We start from the raw sequence: 18,683 nt of genomic DNA on the forward strand, positions 1-18,683 counted from the left end.
CCTGCTGGGGTGTGGGGTTGGGATGGAGAGTATTTGCAGTGTTGGGGCTGTAAGATGAGGTATTGTCATCTTTCTTCACTGTAGGTTTGAAGTTTCCTTTCTTTGTAAATCAAATAGACAGCGGTAAATGATGTTTCACTAATTAAATGTGGTAAAAAATTCAGATAAACTGGGTTAATATTTCTTGATGTCCTCGGTCTTGATGCTTTCACTCTACCTCTTGAACTAGTCTGCGCTAATGATGCTTCATTTCGTCTGTCTCTTCGTCTCCCTTCCCTGTGTCTTCATCACTTCTCTACATCTCTCTGTCTCAAGGCATACCCTGACATTATCAAGCAGTATCTAGGCTAATCTGTTATGATCTGATTATGAACCATCTCTCAGCGTAAGACAGAGATTGGTACTACCTGCCCCCTCTGCGCGGGCACACGTGCCATTCCGAGGTGTCAGCCATTTTTCTGCTGCCTGGCAAATTAACAGCCGCGGATTCACCAGTCAGTCATCTGCGAACAGCGATCTTGTCAGACACGTCGCTTCAAGCACAACGCGAGAGAATAATGACATTTAGCTTTCTAATAATTTTTTCTTCATAGAGGCACTGCCGAGCTGAGGAATAAGGGTTATGAATATTAGCTTTGTGCCAGATGTCATGAGTGTGAGGAATCATTCACAGATGGCTTTTTGGAGGATACTGTGAGATGTTTTTGCAAGATTTTATAGGCCATGGATGGACTCGGAGGGGGGGAGGAACTGAGACAGGTCTTTTGGGTTTATGACAGTGCATTTATTCTATGGGCTATTTGTTGCCAAAAAAAAAAAGAGAGAAAGAGAGAGTGTGTCTTTCACTGTGAGTGCGAGTGACCTGGAGCTGATCCCTCATGGGCCACTCCTAGAGTTTCACACCCCAGAAAGCTCACATGACCCTGGGTTGGCTGCCCAGGCAAGGCCCAGGCCTCAGGGACCTGCTATCCTGTTCCACATGGGATACACACATCTCATATTGGCAGGCGAGAAATTCATACATACGCACACTCAAAACATGATACATAAAGCGCACACACATGTGCTGATGTACATTCACTTAAGTGCTCTCCTTCTCACTGTTTTTCTCTGTGGCACACACACACACACACACACACACACACACACACACACATACATTACATTCCCAGAAATCCTCAGAGAGGTAAAGAAGGGCTCACAAGAGGGAGGGAGAGAAGAAAAAAGTGGTGTTTATTGTATTCAGGCCATTCATAAGCTCTAGACTCGGGGAGGGGGAGTACAGGGGGGTTAGTAGGCAGTGGGGGGTTCCCTTTGCATGGCTCTGGAGGCCCCTCCCACCTCCAAAAATTCTGAACATGCAGGAATTCCTCGCAACACAATTCCCAAGTAGGGGCACATTTTCAAAAGCGTCATTCCCTTCACCACGCCGAAAACAAGACACACACTTGAGCAACACTCACATGCACCCATTTCACAGGATCTTCCACGAGGGAACTTTCCAATAATGACTACCAAAGTGTTCTAAAGCAACACACACACACACACTTATTTCAATACAAAACACCCTCTGTGACCAATGCTGTTTCGCCTTCCTTTTATTCCCGCGGAGGAGGAGAGACATAGAGAAATCCCCTCCGCTACTCTGCGCATAATGACATGCGCTGTCGACAAAACAATATGGCCAGTCTAGACTTCCCTTCCTGCCTTTGCCAGAGAGACACCACTATTTTCAGATCTTTTTTCAAAACTTCAGCCAACGCATTTGGATCACGTCACTCTGAGGCACATATTAATCTTCGTAGAACACACAGGCTACAATATAAAGAGTAAAAAAGGTAGAGAAAGTTGTTGTTATTACAAAAGAAAGAAAGGGACTTACCAGGTAAACAATCAGGGGAGAGCTAAGTAATTGCTTCCTGTAATCAAAGACAATTCCATTGAAGTAATTACAGTAAATAACGGGTGCTTCGCAATAACAAAGCTGCTTACTTTGAATGATGACAGTTTTGTGGATCGGCGCTGACAGATTCAATAATGGCAGTAACTGGTGAGTCATTTACAAGGGTTATTTGTAATTAAAGCACACTGGAGACTTCTTGTTGCGAGAATCCGAGCCAAGTTTGGAGCAATTATTTCATTTGGGGTGATCTGATGAGGAAAAGATCAGGAAGCCAGAGACAGGGAATGTGTTTAGCTAACAACAAAAGACGAAAAAACAAAATAAAACACAAGGCCAGTTGTCGTATTTTGAGTTAATTAAAAGCGTTTGCAAAGCTTCAGGTCTGTGAGATTTATGTGGCGTTTGATGAAGGGGTCTGAGAGCATTTTTGCTTCTATTTGTATTGAGTGTAAGTGGACATTTGTGCATGCTTTTTTTATGTGTTTCTACAAAATCAAACTGAAAAAATCTACAGTATCGAGATTGTCAGTTTTATACTGTTGTAAAGTGAATATTTTTCAGTTGTGGACAAGTAACGAGCAGTTTGAAGACATCCCATTGGGCTCTGGGAAACTGTGCAGCGTTTTTGTCATTGTTTTATGACATTTATATACCAAATGATTAACCTTTTATAACATATTGAATATTAGGCCTGTGTTAATGGTCATTTTCCCTGCAAATGTTTCCATTCTTCTGTGTGTTACGGCTGAGGCCCATCCACTGTTGTCTGTGAGAGAGAAGGGGGGTCAGGCCTGTTGACATAGCCATAGGTGATGGCAAAAATGTCAGTGTAAATGTGACTGCTCTCTCTGTGCCATTTTCCCGTAAAGGGTCATCACCACAGGCTGCCTGACACGCTGGAAACTGCCTCAAGCGTGGGGCACCGACACGACATTAAACTGCAGTACGCCTCCACGCACACAAACACACACGCACACGCACACGCACACGCACACACACACACACACACAAACAGAGCGACTGCCTTTTATTCCCACTTCCAGATCAGTCGAGAGAGAAAGAATACGGGAGAAAGAGACAGACGGTACAAGCTAAAATGAAAGTGTAGGGCGAAGACTTCACCCTTTCATGTTGAGCACTTTTGCTGTGTAACTATTGATTTTTTCCCCTCTTGCCTTTGTGTTGCCGTTTTCTTTTTTTTCTAACCTGAAGATAGAAGGCCAGACTCGGTTCAAATGGGAGCACTTGTGAGGGGGGCCCACAGATTCTTCGCCTCAGTGAAGGGAAGTCCTCACACACCCTCAAACGCAGACACACAAAATAGTGGGATTCCTCAAATCGTGCCTCTTTTGCTGCTCTCTCACTCTTAACTCTCACTCTCTCAATTGTTTGGCTGCCTCTCGGATGGCTTTTGACACCTTTGACTCACCAAGCTTCAGTCAAACTCAGCGCACAAGGAGCGCACAGTGAGGGAGAGAGACAGAGTCAAATGGACTATGGAAGAAGAGGGGAAGGGGGGAAGGGATGGCAGAGAGGACAAGGACTATAACAAAAGCTAAGAGCACTTAACAGCACAATGGCACGGCGGTCCTTTCCAAAAGTCAGCTGATGTGCTGAAGGGCGTTCAAAAGTCCTTCAATGTAGACATGGAACAAAGAGAGGGAACCTTCAGCTAAACTAAAGGAAAAACATCCCATTTAAACTTTGTTGTGGACTAACAACACATTCTGACAACTAACATTTACTAAAAATATACATTTACCGCACAAGAAAACAAAGATTTACTCATGGAAGCCCTTTAATAAACCACCAAAATATCCTTTTCAGTAGCTTAAACTGTAAACACATCTTTCTCAGCACAAAGAAACTTCCTGGACTCAAGGTATCATTTTTAACCAACATGAATTTACTGAAAACACATCCTTTAAAATGATCTAAGCATCTTTTCCGATGAGCTAAATTTAGCTAAATTACATCTTGCAGCACTGACTTATTCAACTTCAACCAACCTATCAAAGCCATCAGTTTAATGAGCTAAAATTAAGTGGAGATGTATCATTTCAGCACCAACAATCAGCCTGCTCTGTCTGTAATCATGCCTTTATGTTTGGGGTGTATAGCTCCATTAACCAAACTCTACTTTCCCTGTTTATTTCACAGAGCTGGCGTGTACACCTCTCGCCTCTGTGTGTGTGTGCATTTTTTCCACGTGGTGACTATCTGAATGACACAGCCTCTGATAAACGACTTTAATGCACGAGGATTTTCCCACTCATGCTAACCTATCAGCACCAGCCAAACTGCAGCATGTAGTTAGATAATACAGGCACGCTAACCCTGCGGTGGCATGGGCTAATAATAGCGCATTAGCTTCCAGTGAGTTTTTTTGGAATAACAGAAGGTTTAGTGCTATGGAGGAGTATAATATGGTCTGCAACCACAAGATCGGGTTACTGAGGGGTGGTTAGGAAAACAGGATAAATCATTATCGGAGCAACAACCTACTCTATTTAAATATTTCTGGTTGTTGGGTTGTTGCATTTACATTTTAGGGACTTAGGTGATTATTAATGAGTAAACAGGGCTGCTGTGGAGCTCCAGTCGCTCGAATCAAGAATATCTACACCTCTGGTAACACCACAACAAGCTGAGGTATTAAATTAACCCTATAAACTCTCCATCCAAAGTAATGCTGCGTCTTCACTTCCTCATCCTTGTCAATGTGTCCTTGATAGGCACAGGATGTGGTGTTGTGTGGATGTGGGGGATTTGTAGTCCTATCAGCCTCCCCATACGCAGCCCCGATAAGGCTTGCGAGACAGGGGCAGAGGAAGAGGAAGCGAGTGGGCTTACAGCAGGGCCTATTTCCTGTGGAGCATGGGCCCATGTGGATGGGAGTGATATGCCCCCCGTGGACACCGGCGCTCTCGCCACACAGTCCCACCAAGTCACTTCCTGAAAGAGGCAGCCCTCTCTGGGGGTGACTTCCTGTAAAAGTATGACCTCTCTACCTAAAGAGAATCTCAGTGGAACAAAGACCCGGGACTGCCCACGGGAACTGGTGTGTACAATATACAAATATATGCAGTGTGTATGTGTGTGTGTGTTTTTAACACCGCCACTCAGGCCTTTACTCCAAAGGTTATCGCTACTGAGAATCTCAGCCCCCGGTCCCTGCTCATCTCTTTGAGTTTCACTGGCTCGGAGCAAAGAAGGGACGATCGAGTTACATCCAAATGTGTGTGTTCATGAGAGTGTGTATTGCAAGGGGCATGCCTTGTGTTGCTTTACAAACACACAAAGTAAACGCTAAAGCCGCCCTACGGCCCACCCTGCTGCTCTAGTGTTTATCTACAGGTATTTGTTATCTAGCCCTCTCTTTCCTCTCCCTCTCTAAACTCTTAGGAAAGCTTGCTGAGGTCTTTATCTCTCAGTCAGATCCCTATAGCAGGTATCCATGTCAAACGGAGCGAGGGGAGGGGGCCTCAGGGGGCAGCATGTTTGGTCTGGGTTAGCCCTGGGTCAAGCTTTGGCCCAGTTGACACACATTAAATCCATCCTCTACCTCCAGCCTCCCACGTCCCAGGCTACATGGGCTACCTTGAATGTTGTGCGTTACATCTTTACGCCTTTAACTCATTATCACCTACGCTGAAACAGAATATTTCAATATTTCCCTGTCACTTTTAAATGAGTGAACACCTGTGTAGGAGCCAGGTTTGAATGTCAGGAGCAAAGGGAGCTGCATGTGTCATATCAGGGTTACAAAATAAGCCCTAACAGAAATTAAAGTAGCATCGACCCATATTCAATGATAGAAAAAAAAAATCCACAGGGATGCTGGCTTTGACCAAAAATGGCGCTTCTGCTGGTGTTTTCCTGGCATGAAATTGGCTTTGTGTGGGTGTCGTTTGGAGAGCCGGCTGGTAAATTCTCCCGTTCTTTTGTTCGAAAAGGGGGGGCTCCATGCATAATGGTCTTAGCCAGGGAGGTCTGGAACTGTGTCCATAAATTGAATTATTTCAATTTGAGGGAGAGAGAGTGAGAGTGGGAGAATAATGGAGAGAGGCTGTGTGAGGGTGTGTGTTGCATTTACATGTGAACATATGCATGTGTGTTGATGGAGAGGGAGAAAGAGGGAGACTCATTTTTATTCTTCTACGGGGCTCACATTTACAAGTGAGAATATAAACCAAGTTGCAGGAGATTACAGACGAGGCCAAATGTTACCTTGCAGCTGGAAGCTATGGTGGATATAAAAAACAGCCACCTTCGCCCAAACAACAACTTCCTGACTGACAAAGAGATTAACTGTACAAAGTAAAAATTAATTAAGTGTCTTCCTCAGGACGGCAGCACCTTTACAGGCTGTTCAATAATATTTAAAAAATATGCCTTTTCCAAATGAACCCCTCAATCATAGCTGAGATAAATCCATCCCTGTGCGTCACAAATGCTGAAACAACAGATATGGGAGCATGTTTGTGTGTATATGTGTATGCCCGGGTAGGGTGGGGGTGGGGTGGAAATATTCCTGACACAATATAATCGGCAGGGGACCATATGGCAAACTGGCAGCAAGCTATTTATCCTTATCCTCTTTGGAGGCTAAAATTAGCACTCCGCTGTTTGTAGCTTTAAGCTGGACTCCAACCACTCAGATAGGGCTAATAATAAAGAAAAAAACAGCCCAGCTGGCACAACTTCTCCACCTCCTTCTTCTGTTTCCATCTCTTTTCACCCTCTTACCAACTTTCTGTCCATCTCTAGCTGCCTCTTTTCCCCTCATCACTAAAAATATACCACTCTGACCACACTGCCCTCCACTCTCAAGACCGAGTCATGTTAATCTGACCATGAGGAATTGTATTAATATCATATAAGTGTTGCTTGAGCCAGGTTCCCCTATAAGCCCATGTGTCAGGAAAGCCAGGATTTCCTGAACATGGACCCCCTCGGCTAGCTTAAGAGCGTAGGATGATGGGGCTAATCTCTTTATCAAAAGCTTAAATAAACGTTGGTGCTCTGTGCATGTGTGTGTGTGTGTGTGTGTGAGTTGCTTATTTGTGTGTGTGTGTTCCTGTGTGTGCCAAGGGGCCAAACAATGCTTCTCCACTGAACAAAGTGCTAATACCCTGTCTCTTTGCTCTCCCCCTCCCTCCTCCATTCTTTCCCTCTCTTTCCTCTCATTTTCCCTCCATCCAAATCTACAGCATGTCTCTTTTAGTATCCATCTAAAATGAATACTCTAAAAAAGTATTAATTGTTGCTTTTTTCTACATAAACAGTAGGAGAGCTCATGTGAAAGCTCATCTGGTCCTTTACTCTCTCTGTCAGAGGTGCCTGCTATCAGGGTTTTTTCCTGAAAAGTTAACATCTATCTGATCAGAGGCCTCCTGGGCCCTGAGCTCAGCTACTTTTCAAGCGAGGAGGAGGAGGAGGAGGAGGAGGGCACAGTCAGCTGCGAGAAAGACAGAAAGAGGAGAGAGCGTTTAAGGTTGTTTTATCGGCCAGATGTAATGCGTTGTGACACATCAGTGATGAGTCGCTGTGGTTCCCTATGAACCTGTACCGGCCACGATTAAGAACCAGGGCATTTTCTGTCTGTGAGAGCTCGCATGTGTCTGTGTGGTGTCTGGTGCGTGTATGTGTGTCCCCGTGAGATCCCAGGCAATTTGGAGCTGAATTGGAAACAGACTAAATAAGGAGAGCAGAATGGCGACAAATTTGGAATTTGTCGCCATACTTCGCTGTGATAATTTTCCCACGGCAAGAACACGAGACCCTCCGCACAAACACACAAATAATTTCACAAGTGAATGAGCATGCTTCAACTTTTTTTCTGTGCCCTTTTCATTTGCATGACAAGTGCATTACCACATTTCGACTTGTTTACATTTGCAAATCAAAGCTAAAGAATTCCCTTCCAAAAGGAGATATCCAGTAATTTGACAAAAGTGGCATCTTCTTTTAGGCCATGATTACACGAGAATGATGCAAATTATGGTGCTTCATACAGAAATAAACCTGAACGGAGTCCTCAGTTGACACTTCTCAAACAAGATCTTGAATTTAAAGGCACTGAAACGTGTACTTATTTAAATGTACAAATCATATGCGGAGAAGAGTCTAATTTCCACTTCCTGCACACGAGCAGAAAGACAAAATGTTGCAGATAAAACTGAAAAAAAAAAGCCTTAACCACATTTACACATTTAACTTTTCTTGTCATAATCTCCCCACCCCGACACACAAGAGACCTCTACAAGGCAAAAAGTGTGTGTAAATAGTATCTTTTAGCAAACACCAGTAATTAGATATAGGCATTTGGCATTCACGCCAGTCGCAAATTAAAGAAGAGCGCTTCCTGTAAACAGACAGCGAGAATGTGTCTACATCATTAGCGTGCCACAATTATAACATTGGAGCTAAAGATACATTTCCCTCCTGCTTGCACTCCCTCACCGAAGCAAATGAAGTAGAACCTCTTTCCCTTTTTGTTGTAAATAAGCAACTCTTTCTTGGAGCAGCAGAAATGGTGTGATCCAGGTGCATTTATGGGTAAAATAAGGCAACTTTGTCTGAATAAAACACATAAATGATACCAATGTTTCTGAATACAACACATCCTGAGTGAGAGCACAGACTGAGTGAAGGCATAAGAGAGACAAGGAGAGACAGAGACAGAAGCTATTTCGTGTGCATGCATGTCATAGATGAATATGTATTTCATGTAAATTGTGCACACAAGGCATATTGTAATGGTCTGGGCTAGACTTTGCATTTCTTTGGTCATGCAAACATGCCCACATGTAACCAACAGACGGAGAGAGACAGACTGAGTGAATGCAGGGGAGACGGGGGGAGACATTTTATTCACCTTCAAAATGTACACAGTATTTCTCTGAATGTTATTACAGAGAGTCAAGAACAAGGACGCAGTGAGGGCAAAAGGCACACGCAGAGAAAAGAGACAGAGGCTGGGAGAGAAAATAAAGACAATATGTGCAAATACGTGGCTCAGATGATGATGTGTACAAATGCTCGGCTACAAACAGCACATAAATCCCAAAATCAAACACTCAAATAGCCTGTGACACCTTATCAAACAGTTTTATCACTATTATCTTCTCACAGACTTTCATCCGCTCAGACAATAAAACACACGATAGTGAGGCTGAGAGACAAAGCAGAGGATAGTTTCATGTGTGAAAAGAGGCAGAGGAGTTGGTCGCAGAGGGTGGAGGAAGTCACTTTGTTTACTCGCATTTCTGATTCTTTCTTCCACACGACCCCAGTGGCCGGGTGACACCAGCCTTAATCTTAAAAGCAAACTGGCCCCTTGCTGTGGGAACCTGATACAATTTCCTCTTTTTCGAGAGGGGCAAACTCAGGCCACTCCGAGTTTGCTTATTGCCTACACGGCAATAAAAAGTCATAGAGGGCTATCATTTTCTCTGAGGCGAGTCACTACATGTTGGTTGACGCGTCGGCCGCTGCGATCGAGCAAGGTCGTAAAGATCTCAGTGAATCTGAGAGAGGGAGGTCGTGATTGGACACTGAGAGGACAAACATCTCTTTTCCCAGGTAACCACAGATAATAATGTTTGAGATGCAGTAAATCCAGTTGAAGTTGTATAAACATTCCTACTGGCAATGCTGAGTTGTCATGTGATGTTTTCTCAAGTTGTTTTGAGACGAAATTACCCTTTATGCCTTTCAAATATTGATTTTCATAAACAGTATGTGAACTGAAACTTAAGGCTCTTGTGACCCTGCAGATATTATACGCAGGTTCAGTTTTTTAACACATGCTCACACACACTTTTGGGACACACAGTGAGCGGAAGGTGGCCTGGCCACAGCGCTCTCACCTCTGAACTGGCACAGAAGATACTGCTGTTTGCTAGCAGCGGTGCATACGCCTCAATAGACTCCCAAACAACACTCAGCAGCACTTAACACACTCATCGGGGATAACTGCTGTCTCTCTCTTCTCCTCACTCACTATAGGATTTTCACACACACACACACACACACACACACACACACACACACACACACACACACACACACACACAGCTCCAGTTAGCATCAAAATGTTTTCACAGCGTTCACTCTGAGATTTTCTTCCTTCCTCTTTATCCTACCCTCTCATTATGCTGTTTCTTTCTGTCTTTTTCTTTCACTTTTGTCTTCCTCCTCTCCTTCTCTGCTTTTCCCCGTGTTCACGCTCAGAGGAAATCAAAGAGAGATTCTTGTTTGTGTCTGCCAGCAACTGTACTTACACACACACCTCCAGTAATACAGGCTGCAGACTAATCAAGGGAACCACATACCTTTTATCTACCCACAGAGCCTTGCATTTAAACAGATTACCAGGAAGGCTGGACACCAGTAAGACAATTACCGGACCCAGGATCTTCCTCGATAACGTCTAGACAACATTAAGACAACCAACAGACAGACTAAGCACTGTTTCTCTGCAGATTTCTGCATCTTTAAAGCTTGGGAAAATAATTAACACCTTAACTTTAATATGTGCACGAATTAATGCTTTTAAATAGATGTTTTTCTATTAGTGTCTGGCTGCTCTATGATCACTAATTAGCTGACAGGTTACCCATCATTAAAATAAACATTACAACACTGCTATATTTAAGTATGTAAGAGTTTTAAAACGGCAAACTGTCATATTTCTACTGTCAAAGTCCTCATTATATGTGTGCCAACGCACTCGTATTAGTATTAACAGAAAGTTTAAAGAGCAGCTGGAAGAGAAAAGCTACACCCACACAGCTCTCTCTTCCAGTCTACTGGACAATCGGACCAATTAATCGGTGACTTTGCGGGGGCCACGTGAAGCCAAGTGATTGGATGAGCAGGATCTGACTGCTGATTGCCTGGCACCCCTGTCCATGTCCCCATTTGCTCGCCCCGGCCCTGGAGACCAGCCAATGAGGAGGCAGAATGCAACAGCTCCTGTGTGGCCTGACCTTGTTGGAGGGCACAGAGGTCGGAGGGTGTGCGGATGGGTGGATGGAAAGATGACAGCATCAGGAATATTCCAGCCTGGTCGATGGGGATTCACAGCCAGCGGAGGTTATATACAGTGATTCAGGGCTGTATTAGCAGTACAGAGAAAGCTATCCACATTTTTTGAAGGCCACATCTGGAAGAAAGGGCGGGCAAAGTGCCACATCTCACACCTGGGATTTCAACTAGCAACTGCTCAGACAAAGGTTTCCTTCTTAAGCCATTAGGGAACCATGTGTCTTTTCATTTACGTGACACTTCACAGTATTCTTTAGTGTATGTGTTTTCTTCTACGTGTTACAGGGCTTCCGTCATTAATTCATTCCTCAAAGCTGTATTCACACTAGTCATCAAGTATAATAAATAGCAGAGATTTTACTGTACAGACTGCAAGTTCTAAGGTAACAGCACCTCGTGCAGCAAAAATGAACTACTCCATTAAACTATGATCTACACATATTAGACAAGACATACACACAGTTTAGGTCGGTCAAATAGCAAATATCAGCATAATTTTCAAGCATTGCTTCAACTGCACCAGCCAAAGAAAAAAAACCCCTCAGAGCTAGATATCAGACCAACAACCAGAAATCTCAGGCCACTACTCAGACACTAGAAATGTATGCAGACACTAACACATTGCCTTACAGGGAGCTATTTGCCTTGGCGCGGCACACTGTACTCTTTACAAACGGTCTGGGTAATTGGTGATACATATCTAATATCGCCAGTCATCGCCTCTCTCCCTGGATGTTTCTGACAAGCGGAGAGGGAAACCCTGTAGCTTTCAAAAACAGAGCAAACACTCTGCCCCGCTCCTCTGCTCAACATCGCTGCAGCTGCCCGATTCACTGCCTGAATGTTATTCTGTTTCCCTCGCACGCCAGGCCCTCGGAGAAGCCAAGGGGTGTCCTTACAAATTCACACAGGCAAAGAGGAGTACTTTATACTGGGAGAAAAAGACCCGCTCATGTCCGTGAGGGACCCCCCTCCATTGCAGGCATATATGATCTGTTGGCTTTTCCTCTGCCCTTCGAGCATTACTCTTCACAGAGAAGCATGATCCAAGGCAACAACAGCTACAATGAGGCTTCTCCAGAGGGCTTCTGGGTATTAAACAAAGGGCCCTGTTGGTAGGAACTAGCTAGCAAACAGCTGGGCTAATAGAGTGGGACTAATTAACTACAGGGCCGCTCTTCGACTCTCCCTGTCGAAGCTTGCTGGATGTTTACAAAGACCTCCCAGAGAAAGGGAGGAGAAAAATAAGAGGCTTTCTTCTTTGTCTGCTCTTTTAGGGAGAGAGGAGACACCCAGGACTGATTTTAATGACATGTGTGAAGCAAATGTGATCCTCCCTCCATTTTTTTTTTCTAACTGCCAGTGGAATTTAGTGCTAAAAAATACCACTGGCATTGTGGTCAAAGCATAAACACCCACAACTAGGAACTCAGCATGTGAGTATTGTCACCACATGCAAAAATAAAAAGTACGTTATTGCTGACATTCAAACAAATCACTTCAAAACACCTGCTCATGAATAAAAGGTCCAAGAGTCAGCATCGATTGTCTCATCTTTAAAAAAAAATCACATTTACTTTGCATCAGAGCATTTCTCTTCTCCTGTAATTGAGTTCAACAACATGCGCAGGGAGACCTCTGATCTTATGTAACGCTGATACATCCTCACAGTTCCTGCAGCTCTTGGATTTCAGAGTGTCAATGCTACATTTCCGGGTGGAGATGGGGATTTTTATACCAGTGGGCAGTGAACCGTTAAGAGAAGAGGGCAGAGCAGAGCATGTGTTTGTCTCAGGAATAGCCTCTGAAAAAAAGGCTGAGAGAGGAGACCAGAGTTCACTAGTTAAAGGCCCTCGAATATCCAGCATCCTTCCTCTGAGCTGTTTCGCTCTGCTGGAGGAGGAGGATGGAAGGAAGGAAGAAGGGGGCAAAAGATGGAGAGGCAAGAGAAAGATTGAGTAAAGAATGAGGTGTGGAAGGAGAGTGGCTTGATAGATTGAGGAGAAGGAGGAGTAAAGGGGGTGGATTGAAGGATAGATGAGAGAAAAAGAGGAGAATGAGTAAAGGAAGGAAAGATGGCCATTAGCTGTGCAGCTACACAGGCAGAGGGGAGGAAAATAAAGAAAGTGGAAGAGAGAGACAGAGAGGGAAAGGTCAGTGAGAAAGCAATCTGTAAAAGGTAGAAGAGAGACAGAGGTGGGGGAAAACACACGAATGAAACATGAAGAAATGAGACGAGGAAATGAGGAAAGAAGGAAAGGGGGAGAGAAGAGAGGCAAAGGAGGAAGTGAAACTGAGAATGAAAGATGAGAAGGAAGAGGAAAAAATGAGAAAGGGCAACACATTCTCACTCCGACCTCGTCACATATCGACGTTTGGTCATGGACTTTCCACGTCCACATACGACATTCAAGGTACCCTGGGTGTGTTGGTTGTTGACATTCTAGGACACCGTGTCAAGTTCTGCCTGTTACATGTCTTCTTTCAAAATAAAGGCACTACATTGGTAGAGCACCGTTAAACTATAACAGCAACTGGCCGCATATCATGCCAACGTGAAAGGACAGCTTTGTTCTGCGGTTGCGCCACAAGTCACTGCCCAAGTGCCAGATTTTGACGACTTTGGAGTGAGACCGGGTTGTGGTTTCAGTTAAAAATAACTGGGATTGTAGTGATGTAAACTTTGTACTTCGTACTTTGCGCAGTTACATACATAGTCTATAAAATCATGTAACTATACTGACTTCTAGTTTCAGGACACAAACAGCTGTCTCCTGGTTGAAAGTCCATGTTTTTTTGCCAGCACCCCTCCAACCCGCCCTACATGGACTTTCTTGCTCTTTATACTTGATATATTTCCATGAGACCAGACTGATAAAACCATATATGTTCTGTGTTTTTAATATGAACCTTTATTGAACAGGGAAGCATCACTGAAGACAATGCTCTGCTTTTCAGTTACATACATAGTCTATAAAATCATGTAACTATACTGACTTCTAGTTTCAGGACACAAACAGCTGTCTCCTGGTTTAAAGTCCATGTTTTTTTGTCCCATCTTCCACCCCTTTCTCGCTCTCTATACTTAAATATATTTCCATGAGACCCAACTGATACTGCCGTTAAACTATAACAGCAACCGGCCGCTTATCATGTCGACGTTAAAGGATGCCTTCTTTTGTTGGTGGCTGACGCCCCAAGTCACCTCCCAAGCACCAGATTCCGATGATTTCAGAGTGAGACCAGGTTTGAAAGGGAGAGTGCAAAAGATAAACAAGAGACTGAAAGAGGGATGAAGATAGAGGAAGAGCAAAACAGAGTGAGAATGAAACATCACAAAGAAGAAAGATGACAGAAATTAAAGGAAAAACAGAGATGTGGAAAATGTAAGAGAGAAAAATGGGGAAGAAGGAAGGAGCAAAAGGAACAAAGAGGTGAGAGAAAGGGAAAGAAGAAGGATAAACAAAGGTAGTGTTTTAGAACGAGTGGGAGGCAGGGAAGAAAAAAAGGGGGAGGAGAGACAGAAAAGCACGGGGGTTCACAAGGAGACAGAAACCGACTGAGAGCAAAATGAAAGAGGGAGACGCGAGAGTAGGTGGGAGACAAGGGAAAACTGGAGAAGAGAGGGAGGATGCGAAGATGAAAGAGCGCGAGAGAGGGAGGAGAGACAGCGGGGTGAAGCTGTCGGGGAGAGAGCGAGCAAAGTGCCAAACAGATAAATAACCAGCTTACTGGGATTACCAAGTGACTGACACACAATTTGCCAGAGCCAATATGACGTGGCAGTGATAGCTCTTAACCCATATAAACCTGAAACCAGTCCAAGATGTCCTCCGGTATTTACTGTTGTCACTGTGTCCTGATGCTCAACACTCGTGCGTGCATGCGTGTGTGTGTGTGTGTGTGTCCCAACATAAACACCACAAAGACAAAGCAATCACACACACACACATGCAGAAATCAGGGAGACTGCAGGCTTCAGAAAGAGCCTGAAAGAGCTGTTTAATGCCAGAGTTTAAAGCCTAAATTAACAACACACACTACATGGCCAAAAGTATGTGGACACCTGAACATTAAAGGAATACTTCACCCACATGTATTTTTACTGATAAACCTTAGTAATGGAGTCTGTTTTTAAAGGGATCATAGAGTGGTAGGATTAATTCGTTTTGGGATGATTTATATTTTTGTATTGTTAAATGTTTTTGGTTAGTGTTTTGGGATACTATTATTACTTGGTGACTGCAGTTATTAGGAGAGTCGGGTCACACTGATATTGGTAGTGACACTCATTATCTATATGAGCATCTCATCTTCACCTGTGTGTTTTTGTTTGGTTGGAGAAAGAGGGTGAGTGGGTCACCATATTTTTTAGTTGACGCCACTTTTATTTGTTCACTGTGATCGTCTTAATTATACATTTGTGTTTGTTATAATAAGAAGATTCCTTTTCGTTAATAAATTTATTTGACATATTTTTAGATCTCTTTTGTTGGCATGTCAGACAAGTTAACCAGGCCAAGCCTCAGCCTCTCAGTGACTTTTAGTTTGTTTCCTGCAGTCGCTACAGTAAGGTCTCAGCAAAAATGCATGTGTTTAGGAAGTACCAAGCATACGACAGGATAGATGAGACTTGGATTACATTGCACACTTGTGTGAGACTTTGTAATCAGGCGTTTTAATATAGTTTTGCTGTTGTTAAACACAGTCAACAATCCATTAATTAATCAATATATTTGTTGTTTTCCGTTGAGGTATGCGAGAAATACAAAGTTTTCTCCACGAATTCAAGGTAACACGGCATTACTAACTGATGTACAAATGGTCATTTTGTGGGGGAAGGATTCCTTTAAGTAGAAATAATATATTATTAATAGCTGAGGATAGTTAATTAACGGTGTGCCAATTCAAAGATCGGAAATTAATAAAGTGCACACTTGCAATATGTGAGTTAAGTATACTATCTTGATGTTCTTGACTTTCAAGTCAAAAAGAAAAACTGATACTGGACGCTTACGGTAATGAAGCTGATGATTTTAAGTAATTCTTTTTACTTTGTATCATCCTAAATCTACCTGAGGTCCTAGAGACACCCTGACACCAGCATGCACGGCTCCCAACTCTCCTGTAACACCTGGACAAATCAAAGCAACTCATTCACTGAGCTGACACACAGCAACACACATACACATGCAGAACATGCACATGTATACACACACTACTGCACATTTCACCCTCTAATGAACTTCAACAACAAACAACAACCTACAATAGGGCAGGGGGGGATATGAGAAAGTAGAGAGAGGGAGATGATGAGATACAGGGAGAGACAGAGAGAGTGAGAGGGGGCGGGCCGACATAAGGAGCGGGCCTATAATTGGAAAGATGTGAAAAATGAAGTGTCAGTTTGGTCAATAGAGGCCAAGGGTCACGGAGGCAGGAGCCCAAACTCGGCACAGAGCACGCTCATTAGAGCGACCAATCAGATCTTGCCTGGCTGCCCCAGACCATTAGTCATCAGAGGTAGAGGCGTACACACACACTCACAATTTTGCTTAGTCTTCTCCTATTTCACTGTAATTTCACTCATTTTTATCACTCTGTTCTCCTCTTCTACATCATCTAACTATTTCTTCTTTTTATCTCCACTCATGTCTCACCTCTCTGTCCCTCAGCTCCTCTGTCCAGCATTAATGACGAGTGACACAGAGAGACAAACTGTATGCGAGACAGAGAGAGAGAATGTGTGTGAAAGACACAGAAAGAGAGAGGATGAGACAGACAGAGAGACAAAGAGAGACACAGAGTGTGTGTTGACTATATAAATGGCTGCTCATTGGAGTGGAAGGCATGGCGGCGCTCTCTGCTCCCACCCAGGCTCTGCCTCCTGGCACTGGCAACCCTGCAAACTGCTCGCCTTGACATTGCCTTCAATAATATATGAAGTTGCTTTTTTGCCTACAGTTTGTTTGCAACGCTGCCCCTCCACCTCCAACCCATCCTCCCACCACTGCCTCTTGCTCACACACATACACACACACACACACACACACACACACACACACACACACACACACAACCACACAACCACACACATATTCTTAGAATGCATACACATCCAGCTTCAGCAGAGCTGTCTGGTCCCAAGACAGAGTGGAGATGAATGTGTTAAATCCTTTAAATTTAAGTCTAAACATATTATCAATAAAAAAAAATCAAGTGACTCTAAATTAAATTCTGTGCATATTTAATTAACAATTCCTACCCAGAGCATTTTAATCTACAATCACGTGTATGGACTGTCAAAGATGCAAGCGACCTGTAGTAACGGCCGCAAGCTTCAAAGTCACTGCTTCTTCAAAATAGATATGACTGATCATTAATGTCAAAAAAGAACGTCTCTCTTTTTGGCTTCAATTTCCTCAAAATCAACATCATCATCTCATGACAAGGGGTTCATCATATGACAACAGATAAGAGAAGGAGAGCAGAAAGAGTCTGACTAAGTAGTCAAACAGTACATACAGTATGAACTCTGGGGTGTAATAAAAGCAGGAGCACACAAACACAACCCAGTGTGATCAGACGTAAAGCAGACTGAACGTTAAAGGAGTGCAGCATGAGACAAACAATTGCCGGGGTGACACCAGGAGCACAGAAACAGCTCTCTAGATGGGTACAAGACATCTACCAGCAAGACAGCAAATGCCCACCACAGAAGTGATCTTGTACGGCTGACCATGACCTCTGACCTCTCTGTGAGTTACTAGCAGCAGCTGTGAGCAATTGAAAAATGTAATCCCTCGTCAAACCTCATCCGAACTCATACTGAAGTTGTCTTTCATGTACTTAATATAATGTAGCAGATGTAATACACTCAGCATCTTGGTCTACTGTGTGCCCCTGTCCTCCCCTTCTCCTCCACCTGATTGATAAGAAAAAGATGCAGACAACAAAAGTCTCTTACCCTGTTCACTGCTGTTGTCGCCGCTGTGTGATGTGTGCCCGCCGCTGGATGGCCCCGGCGTTCCTCCGGAGCGTGTGGACGCCGTGTCATCATGATCTCTGTTCCAGGACGTCTGTCATACAGAGGGAAAGAGAGGACAGAGAGACCAGCAAGTTAATCTAAAGTCAACTTCTTTTGTTTTTCTGCCATAATTTCTTGCGTTGATTTCAAAAGTAATTGTGGTTTTTATTTCTAAAGCATGCATATTTTATTTAATCTTCTTTTGAAAACTTCTGTCTTCATGTAATGCACATTATGTGGCAGCAAGTCCACACACACACACACACACACACTCAGACAAAAACACAACCTCACACTCCAAACAAAATTCGCCAACTCTCCGCCCAGTCACGCAGTGTGTGTGAGCCCCCGCAACAATCTTATGGAATGAGGATTATGGGGGCTCGATGAAGAGAACGGGCCCAGACGAATAGCGAGCGAACATGTTGTATTAGTTCCCAGCTTTCTGAGGCATGCAATCCACGGCTGCCTCCATTTGGCTCAAACCACTAGCAGATGAAAATACAAAACAGCTACAACTTAAGATAGGCCGCAGCGAGCGCCAGGGAGTGATGTCATCCGAGCAGAGCAGACCAGGGAGAGAGGGGGAGAGAGAGGTAAATAACTCAAAGTATTGCTACATAAGTATAAATCCTCTGTTTTGTCCAAAAATTAAACAAAAAAATGGATGACCAATCCCACTAATGTAGATTTAAATTT

At 43.7% G+C, this 18,683-nt stretch overlaps 1 protein-coding gene across 1 annotated transcript in view; it reads right to left on the minus strand.

The window, feature by feature from the left end:
- meis1b (Meis homeobox 1 b) overlaps nt 1-18,683 on the minus strand; it is a 91,599-nt gene that overhangs the window by 58,010 nt on the left and 14,906 nt on the right. Inside the window, exon 7 of the mRNA XM_049599984.1 lies at nt 17,925-18,036. Coding sequence (XP_049455941.1) covers nt 17,925-18,036 — 112 coding nt within the window. The remainder of the gene's footprint in view (nt 1-17,924; nt 18,037-18,683) is intronic.

The sequence above is a fragment of the Epinephelus fuscoguttatus genome, linkage group LG16 (assembly GCF_011397635.1).
Source record: "Epinephelus fuscoguttatus linkage group LG16, E.fuscoguttatus.final_Chr_v1".
NCBI classification, from domain to species: Eukaryota; Metazoa; Chordata; class Actinopteri; order Perciformes; family Serranidae; genus Epinephelus; species Epinephelus fuscoguttatus.